At 43.6% G+C, this 27,247-nt stretch overlaps 1 protein-coding gene across 1 annotated transcript in view; it reads left to right on the top strand.

Annotated features, from left to right (window-relative positions):
• Positions 1-27,247, top strand: part of me2 (malic enzyme 2, NAD(+)-dependent, mitochondrial) — a 55,256-nt gene that overhangs the window by 26,497 nt on the left and 1,512 nt on the right. The window contains exons 3-14 of the mRNA XM_060907642.1: positions 5,290-5,423; positions 6,285-6,434; positions 6,534-6,609; positions 6,753-6,914; positions 9,342-9,555; positions 9,806-9,903; positions 19,335-19,448; positions 19,541-19,652; positions 19,776-19,918; positions 20,043-20,145; positions 25,722-25,792; positions 27,117-27,215. Coding sequence (XP_060763625.1) covers positions 5,290-5,423; positions 6,285-6,434; positions 6,534-6,609; positions 6,753-6,914; positions 9,342-9,555; positions 9,806-9,903; positions 19,335-19,448; positions 19,541-19,652; positions 19,776-19,918; positions 20,043-20,145; positions 25,722-25,792; positions 27,117-27,215 — 1,476 coding nt within the window. The remainder of the gene's footprint in view (positions 1-5,289; positions 5,424-6,284; positions 6,435-6,533; positions 6,610-6,752; positions 6,915-9,341; positions 9,556-9,805; positions 9,904-19,334; positions 19,449-19,540; positions 19,653-19,775; positions 19,919-20,042; positions 20,146-25,721; positions 25,793-27,116; positions 27,216-27,247) is intronic.

The following is a 27,247-nucleotide window of genomic DNA, read 5'->3' as shown; positions in this document are numbered from 1 at the left end:
ATCAGTGGCACAACGGAGGTTGAGATGACCAGCAACCAACTGAACCTCAGGTTTTCTGAGTTTCCCTCTCCTAGAAGAATGTTCTGACAAGAACTAGGGGTCCTTCACTCCCAGTGGGCCTGCCTACTCCACCGTTGCAGTCTTGAGCCAGAACTGCCGCCGGGTTGACTGCCATGTTGCTGGAACTGCTGCCGGGTTGATTGATATATATATATGATATATATATATAGGTGATTCCATGCTTATGGGTACTGAAATGGGGACATGAACTTATTCACCTAAAACCATTTCTTTTTTTGCCATCAGGTCACAAAACATGTAATCTTTAATGAATGATATGTTAAAAGATAACTTTAATTTTCTGAGATGTAATAAAAACATTTATATGCCAAAGTCAAGCCTATGAGTTCCAAAATGATGTCTGTTACATTACTTCTGTTACGATTGTCCATCTCGCGTCTGTTACAAATTAATTACAATCTAGCTATATACCATGTTAATCTTATTGAAAGAATGTGTATGTTTATTCTACTACACATGTTTATTAATTATATTTGCTAAAACATCACCTTCCTATGTTTCAAAAAGTAATTCTACATTGTTAAAATTGAGAATATATATGTCCACAACACTTCTGTTACGTTCTGACTTTGGCATATAAATGTTTTTATTACATCTCAGAAAATTAAAGTTATCTTTTAACATATCATTCATTAAAGATTACATGTTTTGTGACCTGATGGTAAAAAAAGAAATGGTTTTAGGTGAATTTTTAAAAATAAGTTCATGTCCCCATTTCAGTACCCATAAGCTTGGAATCACTCATATATAATGGACACGAATGTTTTACTGGGAAATACGCCACTCGTATATTTTTCATACGCGCTCCATCCATGACATAAATCTCTATTTGTCATTCGTGAGGAAATCGATGAATTTTGATAAATGTGGGGACTTTTTGTTTGTGAATGCGTCAATTTAATAAAAAGAAAATCACACGTTGGCTCGAAAAAATATGAAGTTTATCTTCTCGTGTTGAAAATATTTTCACCCATTCGCTTCACTCACTCAGTATATATACATTCACTACTCGAAGATAAACTTCACATCTCCACACCTCCATGTAATATCCTCTATATCATAACTGAACTTGAATTACATCTTAAAACGTATATGAAAATTCAGTTGCAAATCCATGTTTGAGTGTTGAATCTCACACGGTGACAGGATTCACGTGGAGGAACAGTAAAATAGTCAAGTCAAGTTTATTTGTATAGTGCTTTTAACAATAAACATTGTCGCAAAGCAGCTTTAGAGAATTTGAACGACTTACAACCCCGATTCCAAAAAAGTTGGGATAAAGTACAAATTGTAAATAAAAACGGAATGCAATAATTTACAAATCTCAAAAACGGATATTGTATTCACAATAGAACATAGACAACATATCAAATGTCGAAAGTGAGACATTTTGAAATTTCATGCCAAATATTGGCTCATTTGAAATTTCATGACAGCAACACATCTCAAAAAAGTTGGGACAGGGGCAATAAGAGGCTGGAAAAGTTAAAGGTACAAAAAAGGAACAGCTGGAGGACCAAATTGCAACTCATTAGGTCAATTGGCAATAGGTCATGAACATGACTGGGTATTAAAAGAGCATCTTGGAGTGGCAGCGGCTCTCAGAAGTAAAGATGGGAAGAGGATCACCAATCCCCCTAATTCTGCACTGACAAATAGTGGAGCAATATCAGAAAGGAGTTCGACAGTGTAAAATTGCAAAGAGTTTGAACATATCATCTACAGTGCATAATATCATCAAAAGATTCAGAGAATCTGGAAGAATCTCTGTGCGTAAGGGTCAAGGCCGGAAAACCATACCGGGTGCCCGTGATCTTCAGGCCCTTAGACGGCACTGCATCACATACAGGCATGCTTCTGTATTGGAAATCACAAAATGGGCTCAGGAATATTTCCAGAGAACGTTATCTGTGAACACAGTTCACCGTGCCATCCGCCGTTGCCAGCTAAAACTCTATAGTTCAAAGAAGCCGTATCTAAACATGATCCAGAAGCGCAGATGTCTTCTCTGGGCCAAGGCTCATTTAAAATGGACTGTGGCAAAGTGGAAAACTGTTCTGTGGTCAGACGAATCAAAATTTGAAGTTCTTTATGGAAATCAGGGACGCCGTGTCATTCGGACTAAAGAGGAGAAGGACGACCCGAGTTGTTCTCAGCGCTCAGTTCAGAAGCCTGCATCTCTGATGGTATGGGGTTGCATTAGTGCGTGTGGCATGGGCAGCTTACACATCTGGAAAGACACCATCAATGCTGAAAGGTATATCTAGGTTCTGGAGCAACATATGCTCCCATCCAGACGACGTCTCTTTCAGGGAAGACCTTGCATTTTCCAGCATGACAATGCCAAACCACATACTGCATCAATTACAGCATCATGGCTGCGTAGAAGAAGGGTCCGGGTACTGAACTGGCCAGCCTGCAGTCCAGATCTTTCACCCATAGAAAACATTTGGCGCATCATAAAACGGAAGATACGACAAAAAAGACCTAAGACAGTTGAGCAACTAGAATCCTACATTAGACAAGAATGGGTTAACATTCCTCTCCCTAAACTTGAGCAACTTGTCTCCTCAGTCCCCAGACGTTTACAGACTGTTGTAAAGAGAAAAGGGGATGTCTCACAGTGGGAAACATGGCCTTGTCCCAACTTTTTTGAGATGTGTTGCTGTCATGAAATTTAAAATCACCTAATTTTTCTCTTTAAATGATACATTTTCTCAGTTTAAACATTTGATATGTCATCTATGTTCTATTCTGAATAAAATATGGAATTTTGAAACTTCCACATCATTGCATTCCGTTTTTATTTACAATTTGTACTTTGTCCCAACTTTTTTGGAATCGGGGTTGTAAAATATGAGAAATTTATCCCTAATCTATCCCCAACGAGCAAGCCTGTGGTGACGGTGGCAAGGAAAATCTCCATCAGATGACATGAGGAAGAAACCTCGAGAGGAACCAGACTCAAAAGGGAACCCATCCCCATCCGGGCAACAACAGACAACATGACTATAACATTAACAGTCCTAACATAAAGTCAGCTTCGTTGATTCTATAAACCCCCCCACTGATGGAAACCTGAGCGCAAAACCGTTTATGACAACCGTAGTCCCAAAGTCAGCAAGTCAACTGCAGTCCCCAGCCACAAAAGCACCACTGCAAGAGTCCAGAGAGTCCTCCAGGCACGACGCGATGAGACTCCAACCAGACACAGGGCACCAGGATGAATCAGGCAGGTCCGAGGAGCAGAAGGGGTTCAGCATCTTGATCCCAGGACTGACATGCAACTCAGAGGGACAGATTTGGGGGGGAGAAAGAGAGAGAAAACACAGGTTGTTAGGTATGCCCAATGTCACCTGAATAAGTAGGAACAGTATACATATTGCGCTGAGTACGATATTCTCACGAGAATTTCGTACTGGTTGCCCTTGGGAGCTTCTGTATGCTGATGACTTAGTGTTCTCCTCAGACTCACTGGAAGAACTCCTAGAGAGACTGCGCCTGTGGAAAATTGGTCTGGAGTCCAAGGGTTTACGTGTAAACAGGAGTAAGACAAAAATCCTGATGTCTGGTCCAAACTTGAACTCTCTGAAGGACTCAGGAAGGGCGTAGGAAGTAATTCTATCTTTTGCAACGGATGCTCCCACTGGGTCCATAAAAAATGCAGCAACATATCTGGCAGACTAACACCGGATCCCTTGTTCAGATGTAGCAGATGTCGGGGTACAGCTCGCCCAATCGATGGCAGACCGTGTGATTATGTTATGGTGAACGAGCAACACCTTGAGGTAGTAGATTCCTTCCGCTATCTTGGCGATACCATCTGTGCTGGTGGTGGCTGTGAAGCTGCCATAATAGCAAGAGTAAGAGCTGCTTGGGGAAAGTTCAGGGAGCTGCTCCCTTTGCTGACATGCAAGAGTTTATCGCTCAGAACAAGGGGTAGAGTCTATGGTAGCTGTGTCAGGGGTGCCCTGCTCTACGCAAGTGAGTGCTGGGCCCCTAAAAAGGTTGACCTGTCAAGACTTGAAAGGAATGAGCGGGCTATGTTGAGGTGGATGTGTGGCCTGAACCCCAATGATGAAACCAGCCCAAGTATCTGGGACAAACTTGAAATTGTCCCCCTTGAAGCCGCACTTCGCCGTGGACGGCTTCGGTGGTTTGGCCACACCAAAAGAGCATCTGGCCCAATATCAGCCATTGAGAAGATGGAGGTCGCTGGCACCAGGAGAAGAGGCAGACCCAGGAAGACGTGGGTCAAGGTGGTCGCTGACGACCTGAAGACATTCCATCTGTCCCCAGAAGTGGCCACTGACCGGGTTGCCTGGAAGAAGGCTGTGAATACTCACATGCAACGTCATACCCGCCCCCAGGTGGAACATAATGACGTAAACGGATAGTGAGTACAAGCAGGGACTCCGGCAACTAACTATGACAGCATAACTAAAAGGGGAGAGCCAGAAGGTAACACAGGCATGAGGGAGCCCCGGGACATAAAGCAGCAGCCACTACACCGTCAACAAACTCGAGTGAGCAAGCGAGTGGGGACTGACAGCATCCATACATCCCAGTTTACCAAAACACTCGGTCTGAGGATCCTCCAGATCTACACCTTTACCTCATAAACACCATTAACACAAGGCTTGACTAAACAGATGTGTTTTCAGCCGAGACTTAAACGCTGAGACTGTGTCTGATTCCCGAACACTACTTGGAAGGCTGTTCCATAACTGTGGAGCTTTGTAAGAAAAGGCTCCGCCCCCTGATGTAGCCTTCACTATACAAGGTACCAGCAGATAGCCTGCACCTTTTGATCTAAATAGGTGTGGCGGGTCTTAGAGGAGCAGAAGTTCACTCAGGTACTGTGGTGCGAGACCATTCAGTGCTTTAAAGGTCAATAGTAGTATTTTATAATCAATACGAAATTTGATTGGGAGCCAATGCAGTGTGGATAAGACGGGGTGATGGGGTCATATTTTCTAGTTCTAGTAAGGACTCTTATAAACTTGGACTGTGACTACATAACAGATTCCTGAAAAACAGTGCCGTAAAATCTACCTATTTCTGCAAAATAAAATCACAGCAGTTTTCTCTCACCTTTTGATAATAAGCAGTGCATTTCCTTAATGTCAGTGTAATACACCGGAATATTAACATGCTGCACAATATGTCTGTTTTATTCATAGAATTTTTGGACTTTTTTTCCCTCAGGGCATGGCTTTCACCCTGAAGGAGAGACAGGTTCTGGGACTCCATGGTCTGCTGCCCCCGAAGATTGAGACTCAGGACCTGCAGGCCATGCGCTTTCAGAAGAATCTGAGGAAGATGTCTGACCCTCTGCAGAAGTACTGTACATTGAACCCTTACCCATAATCCTCCTCTGTGTTCACAGCACACAATGATTTGTTCTCTATAAGAGCATCTGTGACAGTAGTGCATCTGTAAATCATTTATATAAATGCTCTCGTGGGCTCAGCCTTAGGCCGAAGCCTGTAGAGGCTCCTGTCTGTGTGTGTGTGTGTGTGTGTGTGTGTGTGTTTAACTGAGTTTGAGTGAGTTTAAGAATGTAATTGGTGTGCTAGCCTCAGGTAGCGATTCCACAGTCATGGGGTGGTGTCACTGTATACTGACTATGTAAGTGCCATGTTACAGAACCTCAATTCATGATATAATCCTCCATGCCCGAGCGGTTTAGAGTGCTGTCCAGGAAAAGAACAGATTTTGCGACGTTGGTTCGAATCCTGGTGTTAATGTATTTCTGAGCGTGTTATTTTTCCATTTATGTACTATAGCTTCTTTCTCCCAGTCAGACAAAGGCTGAGCTCACACCTGCACAGGTCTCTCGTTCGGATACCTTAGTGTTTCTATAGTAACAGCTCATTCACAGGCTCCACATAAACACATTAATGATCATTGACGGGGTGAATTTTTCTGTAAGGAGATGTTTGTGTAGTATTTATGGAAGGAGTCTCCAGTGTCGCTGCTTTGTAACAGTCCAACATCTTCAAGACAGAGGAGTTTACGCTTCTTTGCAGTTTTCGGTGACACGACAACAATCCACAACATTAAACATTAACGTACAGGAAACTCATCCAACCTTCATCACACTTCATCACAGAGGGGGGAAAAATAAATCTATAAAAAGTGTGTGTTTGTGTGTGTGTGTGTGTGTGTGTGTGTGTGTGTGTGTGTGTGTGTGTGTGTAGGTATATCTACCTGATGGGGATTCAGGAACGTAATGAGCGTTTGTTCTATCGAGTGTTAATGGAAGACATCGAGGCTCTGATGCCCATCGTGTACACGCCCACTGTGGGTCTGGCCTGCACCCAGTATGGACACATCTTCCGCAGACCCAAGTACATTACTATATATACACACACTATACAGTCAACATATTCAACACAACTCTGCAAAGTTCACCTTCTTTAGCTAGTGGTGTATGTGTGTGTGTCTAGAGGCCTATTTATCTCCATTATGGATCAGGGACACATCCGTTCCATCCTGGACAACTGGCCAGAAACTAACGTGAAGGTACTTGTGTGCGCGCGCGCACACACACACACACCATTGACACATTTACCTGCTGACCTGCTGCCACCGCTCCCTTCTTAACCTGACCACTGGACAGGCTGCGTATTCTTAACTGAAGTGTGTGTGTGTGTGTGTGTGTGCAGGCCGTGGTGGTGACGGACGGTGAGAGGATTTTGGGACTGGGTGACCTGGGTGTGTATGGGATGGGTATTCCTGTAGGGAAGCTGTGTCTGTACACTGCCTGTGCTGGAATCAGACCAGAAAGCTGCCTGCCTGTGTGTATTGATGTGGGAACAGACAACGAGGTGTGTATATATACACACACACACTGCCTCTTTGGCCATGAGACACTGCGTTTCATTACGTGCATAGGTGCAGTTTCTTGGTACAGGTGAACAGTATAATCACACGTGGCTGTGGATCACAGTAACTCATCTGAGACCATCTGAGTGAGGTGATCTCTGCTTCCAGTGCGGTTCGGTGTCTATGAGAGAGTGATTTGGTTTTGAATGGACCTGACTGTACAAAGTGAATCATGTTTGTGGCTGAGGGTTTTCTGTAGAGCTGTTAAGCTGAAAGTCAGGTCAGTTCATTTGTCTCACATTTTTAACAGGAGACATTGTCACAAAGCAGCTTTACAAAAAAAATAAAGATGTTAAATATATGAATGAATAAATTTATCCCTGATGATGAAGCCTGAGGTGACTGTGGTGAGGAAAAACTCCCTCAGACGACATGAGGAAGAAACACTGAGAGGAACCAGACTCTAAAGGGAACCCACCCTCATCTGAAGTTATCATCTGTTCATTGATGGAGACTTGAGTGTAAAACTGTTCATGACAACTGCAGTCCTAAAGTTATCATGGGGATGGGAGTTCTAAACCATCAGAGCAAAACTGTAAGTGCCCAGAGCCATCTTCCAAGTCAGGGCTCGACATTAACGGTTGCCCGACTGTCCAGGACAAGTAATTGTTTTTGGTCTGGACAAGTCAAATCTGCATCTGCTTGTCCAACAGGACAAGTTGAATTCTTCCCAACTTTCCCAAATCCTGGAATCTCGAACGGGAGGGAGAGAGAGAGAAGCGCGCATGTGTGCTGATTGCTCTGTCGTCTTAAGCAGACCAGTCGGTGTTGTGTGTGGGCGGGCTTTAAGTCTTCTCTCCCGGACAAAGAGTCCATCAGTTCAGTGTATCCAGGAGCGTCATGCCAGAGCGCCCCAAAAAACCAAAATACAAAACACACTTCACCTCAGACTACACGAGAGTGTCCCCTTGCCTAATAGGCGTAAAATAATGATGGTGTTGCATGCTGTGCTGTGTGTAACAGTGACTTTAGCATTGCCCATGGCGGGGAAAATGACTGTAAAAGACATGTTGAGGTGAGTTTAACAGTGTCATGTGTTCATGTGCAGATTATTTACACTCGCTGGCACGCTGCTAAGGCGACATGATCAGGACAAACTCCTTGAAGACTTGCTTACAGTTGCAGTAGAATATGAAATATGAGTTAAATAACAGTAATAAGCAGTTTGCATAAATAGTATTAATAGTCTACATATTTTGTCGCATTTTCTCCATAAAGGCTGATCTAATTTGGTTTACAGATGAGAGAAAATTACTCGACAGAGTGTTGCATATAACCGCCCCAGACAATACAGTAATGATCCCTGATACTTTTATATCTTTTAGGGATTGTTAAAATCATTTCTATAGTAATTATTCAAGAGTTACTACAATAAAGTTCCAATAAAACTAGTTCAGTCCCCTCAGTGATCCGGCTGTGTTATTGTTTATCAAATTCCAGGGAAGCCGAGTGCGGGGTGTGTGTGTGTGTGTAAAAAAATAACCACGGCGTAATATCTAATTATAGATTATTAGACTCTGAATTCATTGAACTTGGAGAAATGGCGATCAAACACCTCAATAAAATAAATATCTGTGGTGAATCTTCATTTCATTCTGATGTTCATTTGTATTTTTCTTTTGTATGGTTCAGATTAACCATCACAAATGTGGTAAAATATTTCGGGGGAATTTTACGACAGTGCTGAACTCACTTATGGTTTGTTTTCATTCACAGCTTGATTCTGTCCCCCTTATCATATCCAACTCATTTTCTTTTGGTTTTATTTCTTTAAGTTAATTTATACTTAAGGTTTTACTGGACTTAATCAAGATTTAACTTTATTTCCTCCAGAAGCTTTGAATTTGGGTGAGTCTAACTCTTAAAACTGCAGATCAAGTAATGGGTTAGAACACATGCACCATAGAGGAGCTTTGGATAGTTTATTTATTGTTAGTTTTTGAGTTTTATTGAAAAATTAAAAATCATGAAAGCATAATGATTAATCATAACTATACCTGCTTTTTGATAAACTCTGTTAATCACTTTCCTTTCATTGAGCTAGTAAATACATAGGAATAAAAAGGTTCTGGTCAGGACGAGTGTAAAATCTCACTGCTTGTCTGACTGGAGAAGTGGATTAAAAAGTTACTGTCAAGCCCTGCAGGTGCATCTTTAGTCTGTCTATATGGGGCCATCCTCCACAGGAGCGAAGTGATGAGAATCTCAGCCAGAAGTAGGGCATCAGGATGGATCAGGGAGTAACCCAGAGCCTTAACCACTGGGCCACCACTGACCAGTACCGCAGTATTATGGCCTGAATCTTCTGACTGTTCTGGCTGGTTTCTGAGTGTGTGTGTGTGTGTGTGTGTGTGTGTGTGTGTGTGTAGAAGTTGCTAAAGGACCCGTTCTACATGGGGCTGTACCGGCGGCGTGAGCGCTCACAGCAGTATGATGATCTGATCGATGAGTTTATGGAGGCGGTGGTGGAGAAGTATGGTCAGGACACACTCATACAGTTCGAGGACTTTGGCAACCACAACGCATTCCGCTTCCTGAAAAAGTACAGACACCGATACTGCACCTTCAACGACGACATCCAGGGTACACACACATGCACAGAGGAGCCAAATGGATGTACACTACTGAGCATCACGGGGACCTTTTTTTTGGGGGGGGGGGTGCGTGTGTGTGCACGTGTGAGCGAGCGACTGACTGACTATATGTTGATTTAGGAGGGACTCGTACAGTGAGACAGTAAAGTCTAAAAATCTCATTTTAATACACACAGTGTCAGATTCACACATTCAACAGCTTGGTCTACTGACGTGTGTGTGTGTGTGTGTGTGTGTAGGCACTGCAGCAGTAGCTCTGGCGGGTTTGTTGGCGGCACAGCGTGTGGTGGGGAAACCAATCACTGAGCACACTGTTCTATTTCTGGGGGCTGGAGAGGTATGTATTTGCGCACACCAACATTCAAGTGGTGAAGAACAACTCTTTCCATTCATCTATTTCATTTTGCTTTATCTGGAGCCCACCAGGGGGCGTGCTTGTAAGGTGCTCAGACCTCAGGTGGTTCCTGTTGATATGGAGGAGCAGTTCTACTCTGCAGTTCTCCTGGATTGTTGAGCTCCTGTCTTTATTACAGAGTGTAAACTGAACAGCCCTGCTGAGGAACCTCATTTCCCTTACTTGTATTTATGACCTTATTCTTTTGGTCACTTCCCGCAGTGACAGTAGGTGAGGATGGGAATGTAGATTGTTTACGAATCAGAGAGTGAAACTGATCTTTTTTTTTTTTTTTTCACCAACACAGACCTGAACAGTGGTTGGAATGTTTTCGCTCCTGACTTGATGTTTCAGTCCACACGCAGGGCTGATTCTGGGCTCATCACAGATTTGCCTTTCCACAGAAATTATTTTCTGAACCATGGATTGATTCCACAGTTCCATATGTTACAACCCCGATTCTAAAAAAGTTGGGACAAAGTACAAATTGTAAATAAAAACGGAATGCAATGATGTGGAAGTTTCAAAATTCCATATTTTATTCAGAATAGAACATAGATGACACATCAAATGTTTAAACTGAGAAAATGTATCATTTAAAGAGAAAAATTAGGTGATTTTAAATTTCATGACAACAACACATCTCAAAAAAGTTGGGACAAGGCCATGTTTCCCACTGTGAGACATCCCCTTTTCTCTTTACAACAGTCTGTAAACGTCTGGGGACTGAGGAGACAAGTTGCTCAAGTTTAGGGAGAGGAATGTTAACCCATTCTTGTCTAATGTAGGATTCTAGTTGCTCAACTGTCTTAGGTCTTTTTTGTCGTATCTTCCGTTTTATGATGCGCCAAATGTTTTCTATGGGTGAAAGATCTGGACTGCAGGCTGGCCAGTTCAGTACCCGGACCCTTCTTCTACGCAGCCATGATGCTGTAATTGATGCAGTATGTGGTTTGGCATTGTCATGTTGGAAAATGCAAGGTCTTCCCTGAAAGAGACATCGTCTGGATGGGAGCATATGTTGCTCTAGAACCTGGATATACCTTTCAGCATTGATGGTGTCTTTCCAGATGTGTAAGCTGCCCATGCCACACGCACTAATGCAACCCCATACCATCAGAGATGCAGGCTTCTGAACTGAGCGCTGATAACAACTCGGGTCGTCCTTCTCCTCTTTAGTCCGAATGACACGGCGTCCCTGATTTCCATAAAGAACTTCAAATTTTGATTCGTCTGACCACAGAACAGTTTTCCACTTTGCCACAGTCCATTTTAAATGAGCCTTGGCCCAGAGAAGACGTCTGCGCTTCTGGATCGTGTTTAGATACGGCTTCTTCTTTGAACTATAGAGTTTTAGCTGGCAACGGCGGATGGCACGGTGAATTGTGTTCACAGATAATGTTCTCTGGAAATATTCTTGAGCCCATTTTGTGATTTCCAATACAGAAGCATGCCTGTATGTGATGCAGTGCCGTCTAAGGGCCCGAAGATCACGGACACCCAGTATGGTTTTCCGGCCTTGACCCTTACGCACAGAGATTCTTCCAGATTCTCTGAATCTTTTGATGATATTATGCACTGTAGATGATGATATGTTCAAACTCTTTGCAATTTTACACTGTCGAACTCCTTTCTGATATTGCTCCACTATTTGTCGGCGCAGAATTAGGGGGATTGGTGATCCTCTTCCCATCTTTACTTCTGAGAGCCGCTGCCACTCCAAGATGCTCTTTTTATACCCAGTCATGTTAATGACCTATTGCCAATTGACCTAATGAGTTGCAATTTGGTCCTCCAGCTGTTCCTTTTTTGTACCTTTAACTTTTCCAGCCTCTTATTGCCCCTGTCCCAACTTTTTTGAGATGTGTTGCTGTCATGAAATTTCAAAATGTCTCACTTTCGACATTTGATATGTTGTCTATGTTCTATTGTGAATACAATATCAGTTTTTGAGATTTGTAAATTACTGCATTCCGTTTTTATTTACAATTTGTACTTTTGTCCCAACTTTTTTGGAATCGGGGCTGTACTTTTGTACATGCAGGTTTGCAAATTGGTAGGAACCAGATCATTTACAAACAAACAAATTATCTGTTTGTGACTTTTTTCAAAAAGTTATTTTTCTTTGCTGCCAACATTCAAGTGTCGAAGAACAATTCTTTTTGGATGCATTGCATGTCATTGTGCAGGAATAACTGCAAACAAGAAGCTGTTCGTGAATTAGAAGATTTTTTGCTGTGCAGAGCAGGCCTGCACAAGACGTGCATTTTTATTTTTTGCAATGTTCTCATCACACAGCTGAAATAATAATTAGATCTCATCCTGTTAAAGTCTGAATTTATATCATTAAGGTGTTCTGTCTCCTCCACTGACCCTAACAGCCCTGGCCCCCCAATCACTAAACTTAAAGCAGGAATTAACACAGTCAGTTGAACCAATCCGATTCCTTGGCCCCAAACAATGTTAGTTTCCACAGCTGATGTGGACTGCACGATGGGTTCAGGTGATGCAAACCCCAGACCAACATTTTCAGGATGTCCTGGGCTCTGGATCCGGAAGAAATTAAAGTGTGAAGTTGAACTGCTGCTGACCCAATCCGTTTGTCAGCAATACACACTCTTATTTGTCACCTGTTCATAAGATCCAGAGATATTTAATCTCCTCTACAAAGGGTGAGGTCTAATGCCACACCTGACAGGAGCGTCCCACTCTGTTATGGACAGAACCCTGACTTCAGTCTTGGAGGTGCAGCATAAATAAGACAGACGTATAGTTGTGGAATAGGGCTATTTACTGTATTTTTATTATTTACTATTTACCTTCTTGATGCATTTGAAATAAAATGCTTCCACTAATTACCTTTTGACGAGGTACACCTGTTAATTGAAAAGCATGCCAGGTGACTACCTCATGAAGCTGGTTAAGATAATGCCAGTAATGTGCGACGTGTTATCAAGGGAAACACTGGATACGCTAAAGAATCTGAAATCTATGGCCTAAAGGTGATAGAAGCAGCTTTGGGACCAAAAGGTCACCGGTTCAATTCCCTGAACCAGCAGAAATGGCTGAAGTACCCTAACCCCCACTTGCTTTGGGTTGTACGTCACTCTGGATAGACACATTTGCTAAATGCCTGTAATCTAAAATATCAAATATTATTATTTTGTTCCCCACATAATTCCATATATGTTCCAGATGTTATTTCATAGTTTTGATGTCTTCAGTATTGTTCTACGATGTAGAGAATAGTCACAATGCAGAAAAACCTATGAATGAGTTGGGGTGTACAAACTTTTGACTGGTACCGCATGGCCTCTCCTGCAGATGCCACCCACAGGCTGGGCCGGGTGGTTCCAGTAAGACTAATCCAGGCAGGTGTACTTCACCCATTGTATACCTTTCACAAGGGTCTTTAGAGTCGCTCTTTCTGTAACCTCTTTCCTTATCTGTTAATCAGAAGAGCCCTCATGGGAGCATTAGTGAGAGAACCTTGAGGTTCACTGAAATACACAAACTCCTTCACCACCAATACATCTTTACCCACAAAGGGGATTATAAATTTGATATATATATATATATCTCCCGGGGCAGCACGGTGGTGTAGTGGTTAGCGCTGTTGCCTCACAGCAAGAAGGTCCGGGTTCGAGCCCCGTGGCTGGCGAGGGCCTTTCTGTGTGGAGTTTGCATGTTCTCCCCGTGTCCGCGTGGGTTTCCTCCGGGTGCTCCGGTTTCCCCCACAGTCCAAAGACATGCAGGTTAGGTTAACTGGTGACTCTAAATTGAGCGTAGGTGTGAATGTGAGTGTGAATGGTTGTCTGTGTCTGTGTCAGCCCTGTGATGACCTGGCGACTTGTCCAGGGTGTACCCCGCCTTTCGCCCGTAGTCAGCTGGGATAGGATCCAGCTCGCCTGTGACCCTGTAGAACAGGATAAAGCGGCTAGAGATGATGAGATGAGCTATATCTCCCGGGCGGTATGGTGGTACGTCATCTCACAGCAAGAAGGTTCTGGGTTTGAGCCCAGTGGCCGGCAAGGGCCTTTCTGTGTGGAGTTTGCATCTTCTCCCCGTGTCTGCGTGGGTTTCCTCCGGGTGCTCCGGTTTCCCCCACAGTCCAAGACATGCAGGTTAGGATAATTGGTGGCTCTAAATTGACCGTAGGTGTGAGTGTGAGTGTCAGCCCTGCGATGACCTGGTGACTTGTCCAGGGTGAACCTGCCTCTCACCCAGAGTCAGCTGGGATAGGATCCGGCTCGCCTGCAACCCTGTAGGACAGGATAAAGCGGCTACAGATAATGGATGGATAGATATACAGTGGGGCAAAAAAGTATTTAGTCAGTCACCAATTGTTCCAGTTCTCTCACTTAAAAAGATGAGAGAGGCCTGTAATTTTCATCATAGGTACACTTCAACTATGAGAGACAGAATGGGGGGAAAGAATCCAGGAAATCACATTGTAGGATTTTTAATGAATTAATTGGTAAATTCCTCGGTAAAATAAGTATTTGGTCACCTACAAACAAGCAAGATTTCTGGCTCTCACAGACCTGTAACTTCTTTAAGAGGCTCCTCTGTCCTCCACTCGTTACCTGTATTAATGGCACCTGTTTGAACTCGTTATCAGTATAAAAGACACCTGTCCACAACCTCAGTCACACTCCAAACTCCACTATGGCCAAGACCAAAGAGCTGTCAAAGGACACCAGAAACAAAATTGTAGACCTGCACCAGGCTGGGAAGACTGAATCTGCAATAGGTAAGCAGCTTGGTGTGAAGAAATCAACTGTGGGAACAATTATTAGAAAATGGAAGACATACAAGACCACTGATAATCTCCCTCGATCTGGGGCTCCACGCAAGATCTCACCCCGTGGGGTCAAAATGATCACAAGAACGGTGAGCAAAAATCCCAGAACCACACGGGGAGACCTAGTGAATGACCTGCAGAGAGCTGGGACCAAAGTAACAAAGGCTACCATCAGTAACACACTACGCTGCCAGGGACTCAAATCCTGCAGTGCCAGACGTGTCCCCCTGCTTAAGCCAGTACATGTCCAGGCCCACCTGAAGTTTGCTAGAGAGCATTTGGATGATCCAGAAGAGGATTGGGAGAATGTCATATGGTCCGATGAAACCAAAATAGAACTTTTTGGTAAAAACTCAACTTGTGTTTGGAGGAGAAAGAATGCTGAGTTGCATCCAAAGAACACCATACCTACTGTGAAGCATGGGGGTGGAAACATCATGCTTTGGGGCTGTTTTTCTGCAAAGGGACCAGGACGACTGATCCGTGTAAAGGAAAGAATGAATGGGGCCATGTATCGTGAGATTTTGAGTGAAAACCTCCTTCCATCAGCAAGGGCATTGAAGATGAAGCATGGCTGGGTCTTTCAGCATGACAATGATCCCAAACACACCGCCCGGGCAACGAAGGAGTGGCTTCGTAAGAAGCATTTCAAGGTCCTGGAGTGGCCTAGCCAGTCTCCAGATCTCAACCCCATAGAAAATCTTTGGAGGGAGTTGAAAGTCCGTGTTGCCCAGCGACAGCCCCAAAACATCACTGCTCTAGAGGAGATCTGCATGGAGGAATGGGCCAAAATACCAGCAACAGTGTGTGAAAACCTTGTGAAGACTTACAAAAAACGTTTGACCTCTGTCATTGCCAACAAAGGGTATATAACGAAGTATTGAGATTAGGGTTGGGCGGTATTACGGTAAGAAGGTATCCCGAGGTATCCAAAAGCACCAACGGTATCGGTCTCATTACCGTCATTTTAAAAAAAATATATAATATCTAAATAAATATGGAGTACATGAGGTCATAATATAAAATAATAAATTGAAGATCATCCCGAATAACTGTGTGATCGTATTTTCACTAATTCTATCAATTTCCTAAAGAAGTTCTCATCGCATGCAGGGTTGTTTATGTCGTTACCATGGCAACCCTGCGTGACATTTGGAGTCTGACAGAAAGCTTCGCAAGAGACTGAGACCGAGGGTGTCATGGCTCAGATGGCTAAGGCACCGTACCATAAATCCGGGGACCCTGGTTCGATTCCGACCCGAGGTTATTTCCCGATCCCGTCTCTCTCTCTCCCCCGCTCATTTCCTGTCTCTCTATACTGTCCTATCTAAAAAAAAAAAAAAAAAGAGACTGAGACCGTGGTTGAAAGATGGCAAGTCAAGATAACGAGTTAGTGGCAAAAAAAAAAATACAACATCGGCAGTGTGGCAGTATTTTGGTTTCAAACCAAACGAAAAATCTAATATGTCCCCTAAGGCACACCATAGCCTGGGGTACTCCACTTCCACGAGATCTCTCCAATGAGTTGTGTTTTGAGTAGGTTACATGAGTAACAACAAGGTAAAATAATATAACGTATGACATTTGGGATGTGGGTAATAAACGTTTGAAATGTCATCTACTGAAGAAACGGAAGAAAACATCGTAGCGTAAACTGTTAGGTTTCTGGTGGGAATTAGCAATGCGCTTGCTATCTTTGTTGGGTGTGTTAAACCGTATGGATTTAAGTGGAATAATTGTAAGGAGTTATGTGATCAAGACTACGTTTTAAGCAAGGTAAGGCCATTTGATTATTAATTTCCCCGCCATGGCATGACGTGGGCCCATATGATTTTGCCTTGTGCAGCTATCACGCATTTGAATTAGGTTCGCCTCATTTGCGCTGAAGAATATGGTTTATCGCGCAGTCTAAACGGACTTGGGTGTTGGTTGATTCTTTTTCTTTTTTTTATTTCCCATGCTTGAAAGGGTATGATCCTGCTCATCGTGTCCTTTTTTTTGATGGAGTAGGTGAAATAGTGCTGCAAATGGCGTTTCAACGCAGACGTGTAAACGACAGTTGAATGCTATTTTCAAGATGAAGGAAGAGTTGCGTGATGCTTTGAAATATCTCCTAATCCATTCATCAATGCACAAAATTCGCTTTGCTGCTTAATCCATACCACAATGCACACAATTCGCTATGCTGCTTTTAAATAGTACATTTGAGGCATAGGCGCACGTTACACAGTAGGCCGAAACAAAATATTTTTTTCTCGGTAATACCGTATACCCCGGGAAAACACAGAGACAGTTTAAAGGTATCAAAATTTGGATACCGCCCAACCCTAATTGAGATGAGCTTTTGTTATTGACCAAATACTTATTTTCCACCATAATTTGCAAATAAATTCTTTAAAAATCAGACAATGTGATTTTCTGGATTTTTTTTTTCTCATTTTGTCTCTCATAGTTGAAGTGTACCTATGATGAAAATTTACAGCCCTCTCTCATCTTTTTAAGTGGGAGAACTTGCACAATTAGTGACTGACTAAATACTTTTTTGCCCCACTGTATATCTCCCCTTCAGACACAAGAAAAAATGCTATGGAACTTTGTGTACAATTGTACACATTGTCTTAAGGTTTTTTTTATATGCATCTCAAAAAATTAGAATATTGTGAAAAAGTTCAATATTTTCCATCAGTTATTTAAGAAAGTGAAAATGTTATATATTATAGACTCTTTACACATAAACTAAAATGTTTCAAGCATTTTTCTATTTTAATTTTAATCAGTATGGCATACAGTACAAAAACATAAAAAAAACCCTCAAAATATTAGAATATATCATTTCGAGTTTGAGTAAAACAGTATGAACACAGTGTATCTCTCGGTCTAGTTCAGTACACACACCCACAATCACGGGGAAGACTGCTGACTTGACTGTTGTCCAGAAGATGATCACTGATGCCCTCCACAAGGAGGGTAAGCCACAAAAGGTCATTGCTGAAAAGGGTGGCTGGAAAAGGTGCACAGGCAACAGGGATGGCCGCAGTCTTGAGAGGATTGTCAAGAAAAGTTGATTCAAGAACTTGGGAGAGCTTCACAAGGAGTGGACTGAGGCTGGTGTCAGTGTATCAAGACCCATCATGAACAGACATCTTCAAAAAAGGGGATACTACTTTTGCATTCCTAATCTCAAGCTACTCCTGAGCCAGAGACAATGTCAGAAGTGTCTTATCTGGGCTAAGGAGAGAAAGAAATGGACTGTTGCTCAGTGGTCCAAAGTCCTCTTTTCAGATGAAAGTACATTTTGCATTTAATTTGGAAATGACGGTTCTAGAGTCTGGAGGAAGAGTGGAGAGGCACAGAATCCAAGGTGTTTGAAGCCCAGTGTGAAGTTTCCACAGTCTGTGATGATTTGGGGTGCCATGTCATCTGTTGGTGTTGGTCCACTGTATTTTATCAAGTCCAAAGTCAACACAGCCATCTACCAGGAGATTTTGGAGCACTTCATGCTTCCATCTGCTGACGAGCTTTTTGGAGATGCTGATTTCCTTTTCCAGCAGGACTTGGCACCTACCCACAGTGCCAAAACTACTACCAAATGGTTTGCTGACCATGATATTACTGTGTTTGATTGGCCAGCCAACTTGCCTGACCTGAACCCCATAGAGAATCTATGGGGTATTGTCAAGAGGAAGATGAGAAACACCCGACCAAAAAATACAGATACGCTGAAGGCCACTATCAAAGCAACCTGGGCTTCAATAACACCTCAGCAGTGCCACAGACTGATCACCTCCATGCCACACCGCATTGATACAGTAATTCATGGTAAAGGAGCCCCAACCAAGTATTGAGTGTATAAATGAATATACTTTTCAGAAGTTGGACATTTCTGTATTGTAAATCCTTTTTTTGATTGATCTTGGGGAATATTCTAATAATTTGAGATACTGGATTTCTGATTTTCATGAGCTATAAGCCATAATCATCAAAATTAAAACAAAAAAGGCTTTAAATATTTCACTTTACATGTAATGAATATAGACTATATGAAAGTTTACCTTTTTGAATTAAATCATGAAAAAAAGGAACTTTTTCATGGTATTCTAATTTTTTGAGACGCACTAGTATATAACAACTTTATTCATCACGCATACACTTGTGAAATTCCTCTCTGCATTTAACCCATCTGAAGCAGTGAATATACACACATGCACACACATCTGAGCAATGAGGTGACAGTACTAACCACTACACCACCATGCCACCTAAGAAAATTTCATTTCATGAGGGGAAGCTCATTTCTCATATCCTAATTTCACTAGCATGAGGTAACACAGTTGACTGTTTCGCTAAAGGTAACTAGCTTACCATGCAGGGTCTGCCTCTAAAAGTTTCAGGTACATCATGTAGTAATTTGCATATGATTTCATTCAAAAGTATTAATATCACAAACTGTTTGTAGAAAAAAATTCATATTTTGTGCATAGTACAAAATTAGCCTAGCTTGGCCTAATGGATGGCAGCATGAAGGGTCTTCCAGCATTAGCATTAATGAGCAATGTGTGGATGTGTTCAGGCAGCTCTGGGCATCGCTAACCTGATCGTCATGGCAATGATGGAGGAGGGAGTGAGTCAGACAGACGCACGCAAGAAGATATGGATGTTTGACAAAAACGGCCTCCTTGTCCAGGTGTGTGCGCACTCGTTAGTGTGTGCTAGATACAGTGTGTAGTAAAATTAACGCATTTACTTCCAAATACATGACTGTGTGCGTGTGTGTAGGGAAGAGCTCAGTCCACAGACAGTAATCAGGAAGTGTTTGTTCACCCGAGTCCAGGAGATGTGAAGAGTTTTCTGGATGCTGTTAATGTCATCAAACCCACAGCTATCATCGGTGTGTGTTTCATAACTTGGAGATTATTAGCATGTGGGAATGGAGAATGTGGTCACACACATCATCCCCTGCCAAAAGTCCTTCATTTCTGTGTGTTCGTGTTTTGTTTCCTGTGTGGTGTAGGTGTGGCAGGGGCAGGGCGTCACTTCACTCATGATGTTATCAGAGCAATGGGCTCATTAAATGAGCGGCCAATTATTTTTGCTCTCAGCAATCCGACTGCTAAAGCTGAGTGCACTGCAGAGGACGCATATGGCCTAACACAGGTGTATACACACGCACACAGCTTTTTCTGTAATGCTCACTGTAATAAACTGAGTATTATGAGTCATATAGAAAGAATCACTTGGATGTCTGTTAGGCTACAGTGTGTGTGTGTGTGTTTTTTAGGGCCGGTGTCTGTTTGCCAGCGGGAGTCCGTTTGGTCCTGTTACTCTGGATGATGGCAGAATCCTCATTCCGGGACAGGGAAACAATGCTTACATATTTCCAGGTGTGTGTGTGCGTGCACATATTCTCAGTTTTTAGTAGCAGTGCCCTCTGGTGGCTGCTCTTTAAACCTGGACAAGTGAAGATTCAAGATTCCTTTATTGTCACTGCACCATACAGTACAGTGAAATTGAAGCACGCAATCCAGTCGGTGTATTCATACAAACACTTAGTATTCCGGGGGTCAGATCCGTACAAGATAAACATTCAAGTAAAGAGATGGATAAAGTTAATAAAAAAGATAAACATATCTTTTCAAGAACTGCTGAAAAAACTTGTTCTATGTATCTAGGGTGTGACCTATGATACAGCGGGGTGTTGCACAATTCGGTGTGATAATTGCACATTTGCCCATGTTGACAGAGTGCAGTTGAACAGGAGCAATATAAATAAAGAAATATAGGTGGTTGAGAGAATAAGGTGCATGTGGTTGTAAAAACATACTATTTAGGTAAGAGGTAGGCATGTAGAGGTGTAGACAGTTTGTGTTACTGTTCAGTCCTGTTTCTATCTGTACTGCTGGCATCTGTGTAGGTGACTGGCTTTGTTCAGTTCACGTATGACACTCAGGTAAATGCTGTTCTTTAGTCTATTTGTTTGTGATGCAATGGACCTGAACCGTCTACCAAAGGGCAGTGGTTCAAGAAGCTGGTGTCCAGGGTGGGAGGGGTCCTTTAAGATGTTGGTGGCTCTGCTGAGGCAACAGGTGGTGTAGAGTTGCTCTAGAGAGGCCAGTGGACGGCCAATGATGATCTGTGCAGAGTTGATGACTCTTTGAAGGGCTTTCTTGTCTGCCACAGAACAGTTGGTGTACCATGTAGCAATGCAGTATGTCAGCACACTCTCAATCAAGCAACAGTAGGAGGTCACTAGCAACTGCTCATGGATGATGATGTTCTTGAGAATCTTCAGGAAGTACAGTCGCTGCTGTGTCTTTTTCACTGCTGTGTCTTTTTCACTGCTGTTGTGGAGTTTGTGGTCCAGGTGAGGTCCTCTGCAATGTATGTGCCCAGGAACTTGAAAGTGGGCACTCTTTCCACTCTGACCCCACTGATTAGCAATGGAATGTAGTCCTTGTTGTGTTTTCATTTGTCTATTATGAGTTCGTTTGTTTTTGATGGGTTTAGGGCTAGGTTTTCTTCACACCACCTTGTTAGTTTTTGGATGTCATCCCTGTAGGCTGTCTCATCATCTCTTCTTGAGAAGTCCAACCACAGTTGTGTCGTTCGCGAACTTGTGTTGGTAGGGTGGGTGGGAGTGCAGTCGTGGGTGTAAAGTGCATAGAGGAGAGGGCTCAGCACACAGCCCTGTAGGGCTCCAGTGCTGAGTATGAGGGTGGATGAGGTGTGGGGGCCTAGTCTTACCATCTGGGAGCGGTTGGTGAGGAAGTCCTTGATCCAGTGGCAGATGGTTTGAGAGAGTCCTAGGTCAGACAGTTTGGGAATCGGTCTGTCTGGGATGACTGTATTGAATGCAGAGCTGTAGTCTATGGAGAGTATCCTCACGTAGCTGCTCTGCTGATCGAGGTGGCAAAGTGCAGTGTGTAGGGCAGTGGTTATCGCATCCTCAGTAGACCTGTTTGATCTGTAGGCAAACTGGTGTGGGTCAAAGGTGGCTGGGAGGTTGGATTTGATGTGTTGCCGAACCAGCTTCTCAAAGCACTTCATGATGATTGGGGTGAGTGCCACTGGGCAGTAGTCACTGAGGCCACTGATGACTGGTTTCTTCGGTACTGGGATAATCGTTACTGATTTTAGGCAGGTCGGGATGGTGGCCTTGGACAGGGACAGGTTGAAGATGTTTGTGAAGACTGCTGAGAGCTGGTTGGCGCGTCCTCTCAGTACTCTTCTACCCCTTTTCCACCAAATCAGTTCCAGGGCTGGTTCGGGGCCGGTGCTGGTTCACAACTCGTTCAACTTGCGAGCCAGCTGAGAACCAGTTTGCTTTTCCATAGCTTGGGGTGCTAAGGGGAGCCACGTCAGTTATGTCGCTGTATATGTCAGTTATGTTGCTGCGTTTGCATAAACCTTGGTGTGAACATTGAAGCAACAACAACATGGAGAAGAAGAAGCAACAGCAATAATAATGGATGACTTTGCGTTTGTACAGCTGCTGTTTCTCGTTGCTTAAAAATGGTGACCTTTCGTGGTCTTGCTATTGTTGGTCTTAACTAGGGATGGCGAAAACTAAAAAAAAATCTTGACCGACCACCGAGCCTCATTAGCCGGTTAAAGTCGGTTAACCTATGAGTTTAAACAGGGATGCAAACAGCGCGCCTTTTTCACGGCTCGTGCAGATCCGATTTTTTTGGGGGGGGGGCGTTGGAGTGTCTGAATAATTTCATCAGAGTAAATTCTGTATTAAAATTACTAAATAAGCAAATGCCGTTACAGTCCATGAAAAAGCCGTGAAAAAGTCGGCATCTGTGCCTTTAGTTTGTGTGGAGAGATATGATCTGCAATAACATGCATTGTTAGCTACAGACCGAAACATACTTTCAGAATGCACTGGCCAAGGCAGGACTAAACTCCATGTGCCTTCTAATAATAATTAAAAAAAAAGAATAGTAATTTGTAAGCTAAAAAGCCTGTGTCTACACTTTCTTCTTTCGCCGAGTGGCAGCTCTGTTCAACTGGGGCGGGACATGACTGAATGTGTGTTTCTGATTTGTCAGCTGTCTTTAACTGGGGCGGGAGGGCGGGACATGACAATGTGTGTTTCTGATTTGTCAGCTGTCTTTAACTGGGGCGGGAGGGCGGGACATGACTGAATGGGTGTTTCTGATTTGTCAGCTGTCTTTAGCTGGGGCGGGAGGGCGGGACATGACTGAATGGGTGTTTCTGATTTGTCAGCTGTCGTCCTTACACCGCATGGCATGGCCCAAGCATTTACAACACAGAATTCCAGGTTCTCCGCTCCAAAATCGGCAGCTTCAAAACGATTGATTTTTTTTTTTTTTCACTGACAACCAAAAAAAAAAATTAACCGGTTGACGTTGATTCGGTCAACCACCGGTCAAACGGTCATCGGTTAACATCCCTAGTCTTAACAACTCCGCGCCTCCCCCCTCCCCCCAGCTGACGTAAGCGGTTCTTTCCTCTGGCCCAGCAGAGAGTTGGTGCTAGCCTGGAACCAGTTTTTCTGGCCCCAGAGCCAGTTCTTTGTCAGTGGAAGCAGAAAACCCGGTTCCAAACTAAGCACTGGCCCCGAACCAGCCCTGGAACTGCTTTGGTGGAAAAGGGGCATTCCTGTCACTCCATCTGGTCCTGCAGCCTTCCTGGGGTTGACCGCCCTGAGCACATGCCTCACTTTGTGCTCCTGTACACTGAGCATGTGGCTGTTGTAGGTGGGAGTGGTTGTAATGTCTGCTGCCTCCGCCGTTCTTACTTCAAAGCGGGCAAAGAAGCAGTTAAGCTCCTCTGCTAATGCAGCATTCACCTCAACAGTCCCGTGATTTGCTGTTTGTGTAATTGGTGATGTGCTGGATCCCCTGCCATAGTCTGTGGGTCGTTGTAGGCAAAATGGTCCTCAATCTTTTTCCCATACTCGGCGTTTGCACCTTTAATGGCTCTCTTGAGGTTAGCTCTGGCTGTGCTGTATTGAGGTATTTCACCTGACGTCACAGGGTCATGTGACGCCCCGGTGTCCGCCATTTTGAACGTCAAGCTAGCTAATGTCAACAACAGTAGCTGGTATGTTACTGTAGCAATGTTTACGTTCAGTCATTTGGATGACTGTTAAAACCTTTCAGTTTCAAGTTTTTCCTTTACTGGATTTACTAGTTTACTGAGCTAGCGTGCGCCGGCCGCCGGCAGGCTAGCGTGCGCCGGCCGCCGGCAGGCTAGCGTGCGCCGGCCGCCGGCAGGCTAGCGTGCGCCGGCCGCCGGCAGGCTAGCGTGCGCCGGCCGCCGGCAGGCTAGCGTGCGCCGGCCGCCGGCAGGCTAGCGTGCGCCGGCCGCCGGCAGGCTAGCTCAGTAAACTAGTAAATCCAGTAAAGGAAAAACTTGAAACTGAAAGGTTTTAACAGTCATCCAAATGACTGAACGTAAACATTGCTACAGTAACATACCAGCTATGATTTTGTTGACATTAGCTAGTGCTAACAGCTAGTTGCTAATACACTCCTACGACTACACCGACCCTAATAATACAGTTCTTGGTTATTGCCTGATAACAGCAAATTTATAACGGGCCATGTCTCAACAGACTAAGAAGTTATTTCAATGACATTTAATAACATTTTGTTTATCCTGAGGACCGAAAGTAAATGAAAATGTGAACAAACCTTAGCTGTAATAAGATGGCGACCACCGGCTCCAGGGACGACCCGCTGATGTAGGCATGTTACCCAGCCTGACACAAAATATTTGTAGGCATCCAAACTCTTATACGCTTTCAGATCAATACCAGTGTATGGCGATGGGTTTTTAATGACATAGGTATACAGATCATGTGGGCCGAAGTCAGGTAAAGACGAGGGCTTCGTGTACTTCCGTACGTCAGTGAACAATCCTGGTGGAAGCAGGTAAACGTCGTTCTCTAAGCCTGCTAACCTCAATTTTTGCAAATACCTCTCCCTCTGCTCGCCCTGTAAATGCCCTACGTCGCTGGATAGTGAAGGTGTTTTCTGCATCTCGCTCCTTTTTCTTTTATGTTTTTTTGTTTGTCGCCTTCCTCGCATTCAAACTGATTCGAGCCGTGCCGTCCAAAATGGCAGCATCACATGACTTGGTCACGTGGGTGAAATACCTCAATAGGGCTTTGTCCTCAGATTTAAATGCAGCATTGCGAGCCTTCAGGAGAGCTCTGACCTCCTTCATTATCCAGGGTTTCTGGTTAGAGTGTATCTGGATACATTTGTCAACAGTGAGACTGTCAACACAGTTGTTGATGTAACAGAGCACTGCTGATGTGTACTCTTCTAGGTCATGATTCTCAAACATGTCCCAGTTTGTTCTTTCAAAGTAGTCCTGGAGCTGTGAGATTGCTCCTTCAGGCCATGTTTTGACAGTTTTAGTGGTGGGGGGAGCTTTCTTCCTGGGGGGGGGTGCATGCAGGGGTTAGGAGTGTGGATAGGTGGTCTGACTGTCCTAAGTGAGGTAGTGGTGTGGTCTTCTATCCATTCTTGATGTTTGAGTTGGCTTTGTCCAAAGTGTTTTCCCCCCTGGTTGCACACCTGATGTGTTGATGGAATTTCGGGAGAACTGCTTTTAAATCCGCGTGGTTGGAGTCCCCGGCTATGATGTGTACAGCCTCGGGGTTGGTATCTAGCTGGGAGTTGATGGCATTTAGCAGGTAGCCTTGTGCTGTGCTAGCATTAGCATCTGGTGGAATGTAAACAGCTGTGATGATTACAGCGGTAAACTCTCTTGGAAGGTAGAAAGGCCTGCACTTAATCATCAGGAACTCCAGATCGGGAGAACAATGCCTTTTATTAATCTAAATAATTATTTATATCTCGTGTGTGTGTGTTTTTTATATTCCCAGTTTTTAGTAGCAGTACCCTCTGGTGGCTGCTCTTTAAACCTGGACAAATGAAATTATTAATCTAAATAATTGTGTGCGCACGTGTGTTTTTAGGTGTAGCTCTGGCTGTGATTCTCAGTGGAGTCAGACACATCAGTGATACAGTGTTCCTTGAAGCTGCCAAGGTAAAACGTGACTGTTTGCAGATGTTAGAATATTTCCTGAAATTTAAAGTGTATGTAATGCCTTGTTGTAATGCTTTAATTCATAAAGAAGGGGGGGAATAATAATTATTTATTTTATTATCAAGCACAAAACTATCAGTAAATTGCGACATCTGGATCCCGGAAAAACACCGCCTTGCCCCAGGGCTAATCTCGCATGACGTCATGCGTGGAGCCCCATTTATCTGGGCCATTTCTGTTCATCTGACTCTGTGCTTGTTTACTCGCTGAAATTGGATATTGTTGTTGGAATCTTATGAAAATAACGATGTGAAAGCGCTGCGTTGTTTGGATTTTCAAATCCATACACAACAGAACATTCGGTTCACGAATTTCTGGGAAATGACACTAATCTAAAGTGACAGTGGGTGGGGTTTGTGCAAACGAAGCGGGCAGATTTCGTGTCCCCTACTGCTAATAAATCTGATTCATCCAGTGTTCGCCACCACCAGAACGACCACATGGGAATTACTGGGGCAAAAAGAAACCCATTGATTTAATAAATGACATTTGATGTGACATTTGGTCAATTCCCCTATTATCGTCCAGTTCATATTTTCTTTCAGTAATTGCACTGAATAAGTGTACATTTTAAAGATTATATTTCTGCATTTATTGAGGTACATGTAAACCAGTCTGTGTTTCTGATTCTCTCTGGCTGGTGGTACGCTATCGGCAGTGAGTGGGACTGTGGTGAACTGGCATCTGTTTCTCATCTTGGGGGCTTGAAAAGAGAACCATTTACTCCACAATGTCCTGGATAATCTTCTGCCCCTTCATCTGACATATGAATCTCAGTCACTGTCGGAATTCTCTCCAAAACGTGATTCCGTATCGAGACTGCTCTAACTACTGCTGCGCACGGGAACGAAACTGATACCTGGATCTTTGTTACAAGTGTGACGTCACGCAGCCCTTCGGGATCTTCCAGATCAGTCTCAGCAGATTTTGTGAAAATTGGCTGATCTTATTGATTTTCCATTAATTTATGGCCTTTTGGATCAGCTATGCTTCGAAAACACACAGTCAATCAACGTAATGATTGTTTTCTACAAGGAGAAAAGTGGGGTTTAGGGACATTACATCCACTTTAACTCTGCCTCTTTCTATGAGGTAGAGGCTGAACACTCACCATTGTTGACCATTAATAAACCAGATAACCTTCTAGTTTTGGATAAACAGTGCTGTATCCTGCTGTACTGGGTAGATATGGTGTGTGTGTGTGTGTGTGTGTGTGTGTGTGTGTGTGTGTGTGTGTGTGTGTGTGTGTGTGTGTGTGTGTTAGACCCTGGCAGATCAGCTGACTGATGAGGAGCTGTGTCAAGGTCGTCTTTATCCTCCACTGTCCAACATCAGAGAGGTGTCTGTGCAGATGGCTGTCAAGGTGAGAGGGGTGTGTGTGTGTGTGTGTGTGTG

This window comes from Neoarius graeffei, chromosome 24, assembly GCF_027579695.1.
Source record: "Neoarius graeffei isolate fNeoGra1 chromosome 24, fNeoGra1.pri, whole genome shotgun sequence".
NCBI lineage: Eukaryota > Metazoa > Chordata > Actinopteri > Siluriformes > Ariidae > Neoarius > Neoarius graeffei.
The sequence above is the reverse complement of the archived record's forward strand: the minus strand, read 5'-3'. Positions and strand labels throughout refer to the sequence as shown.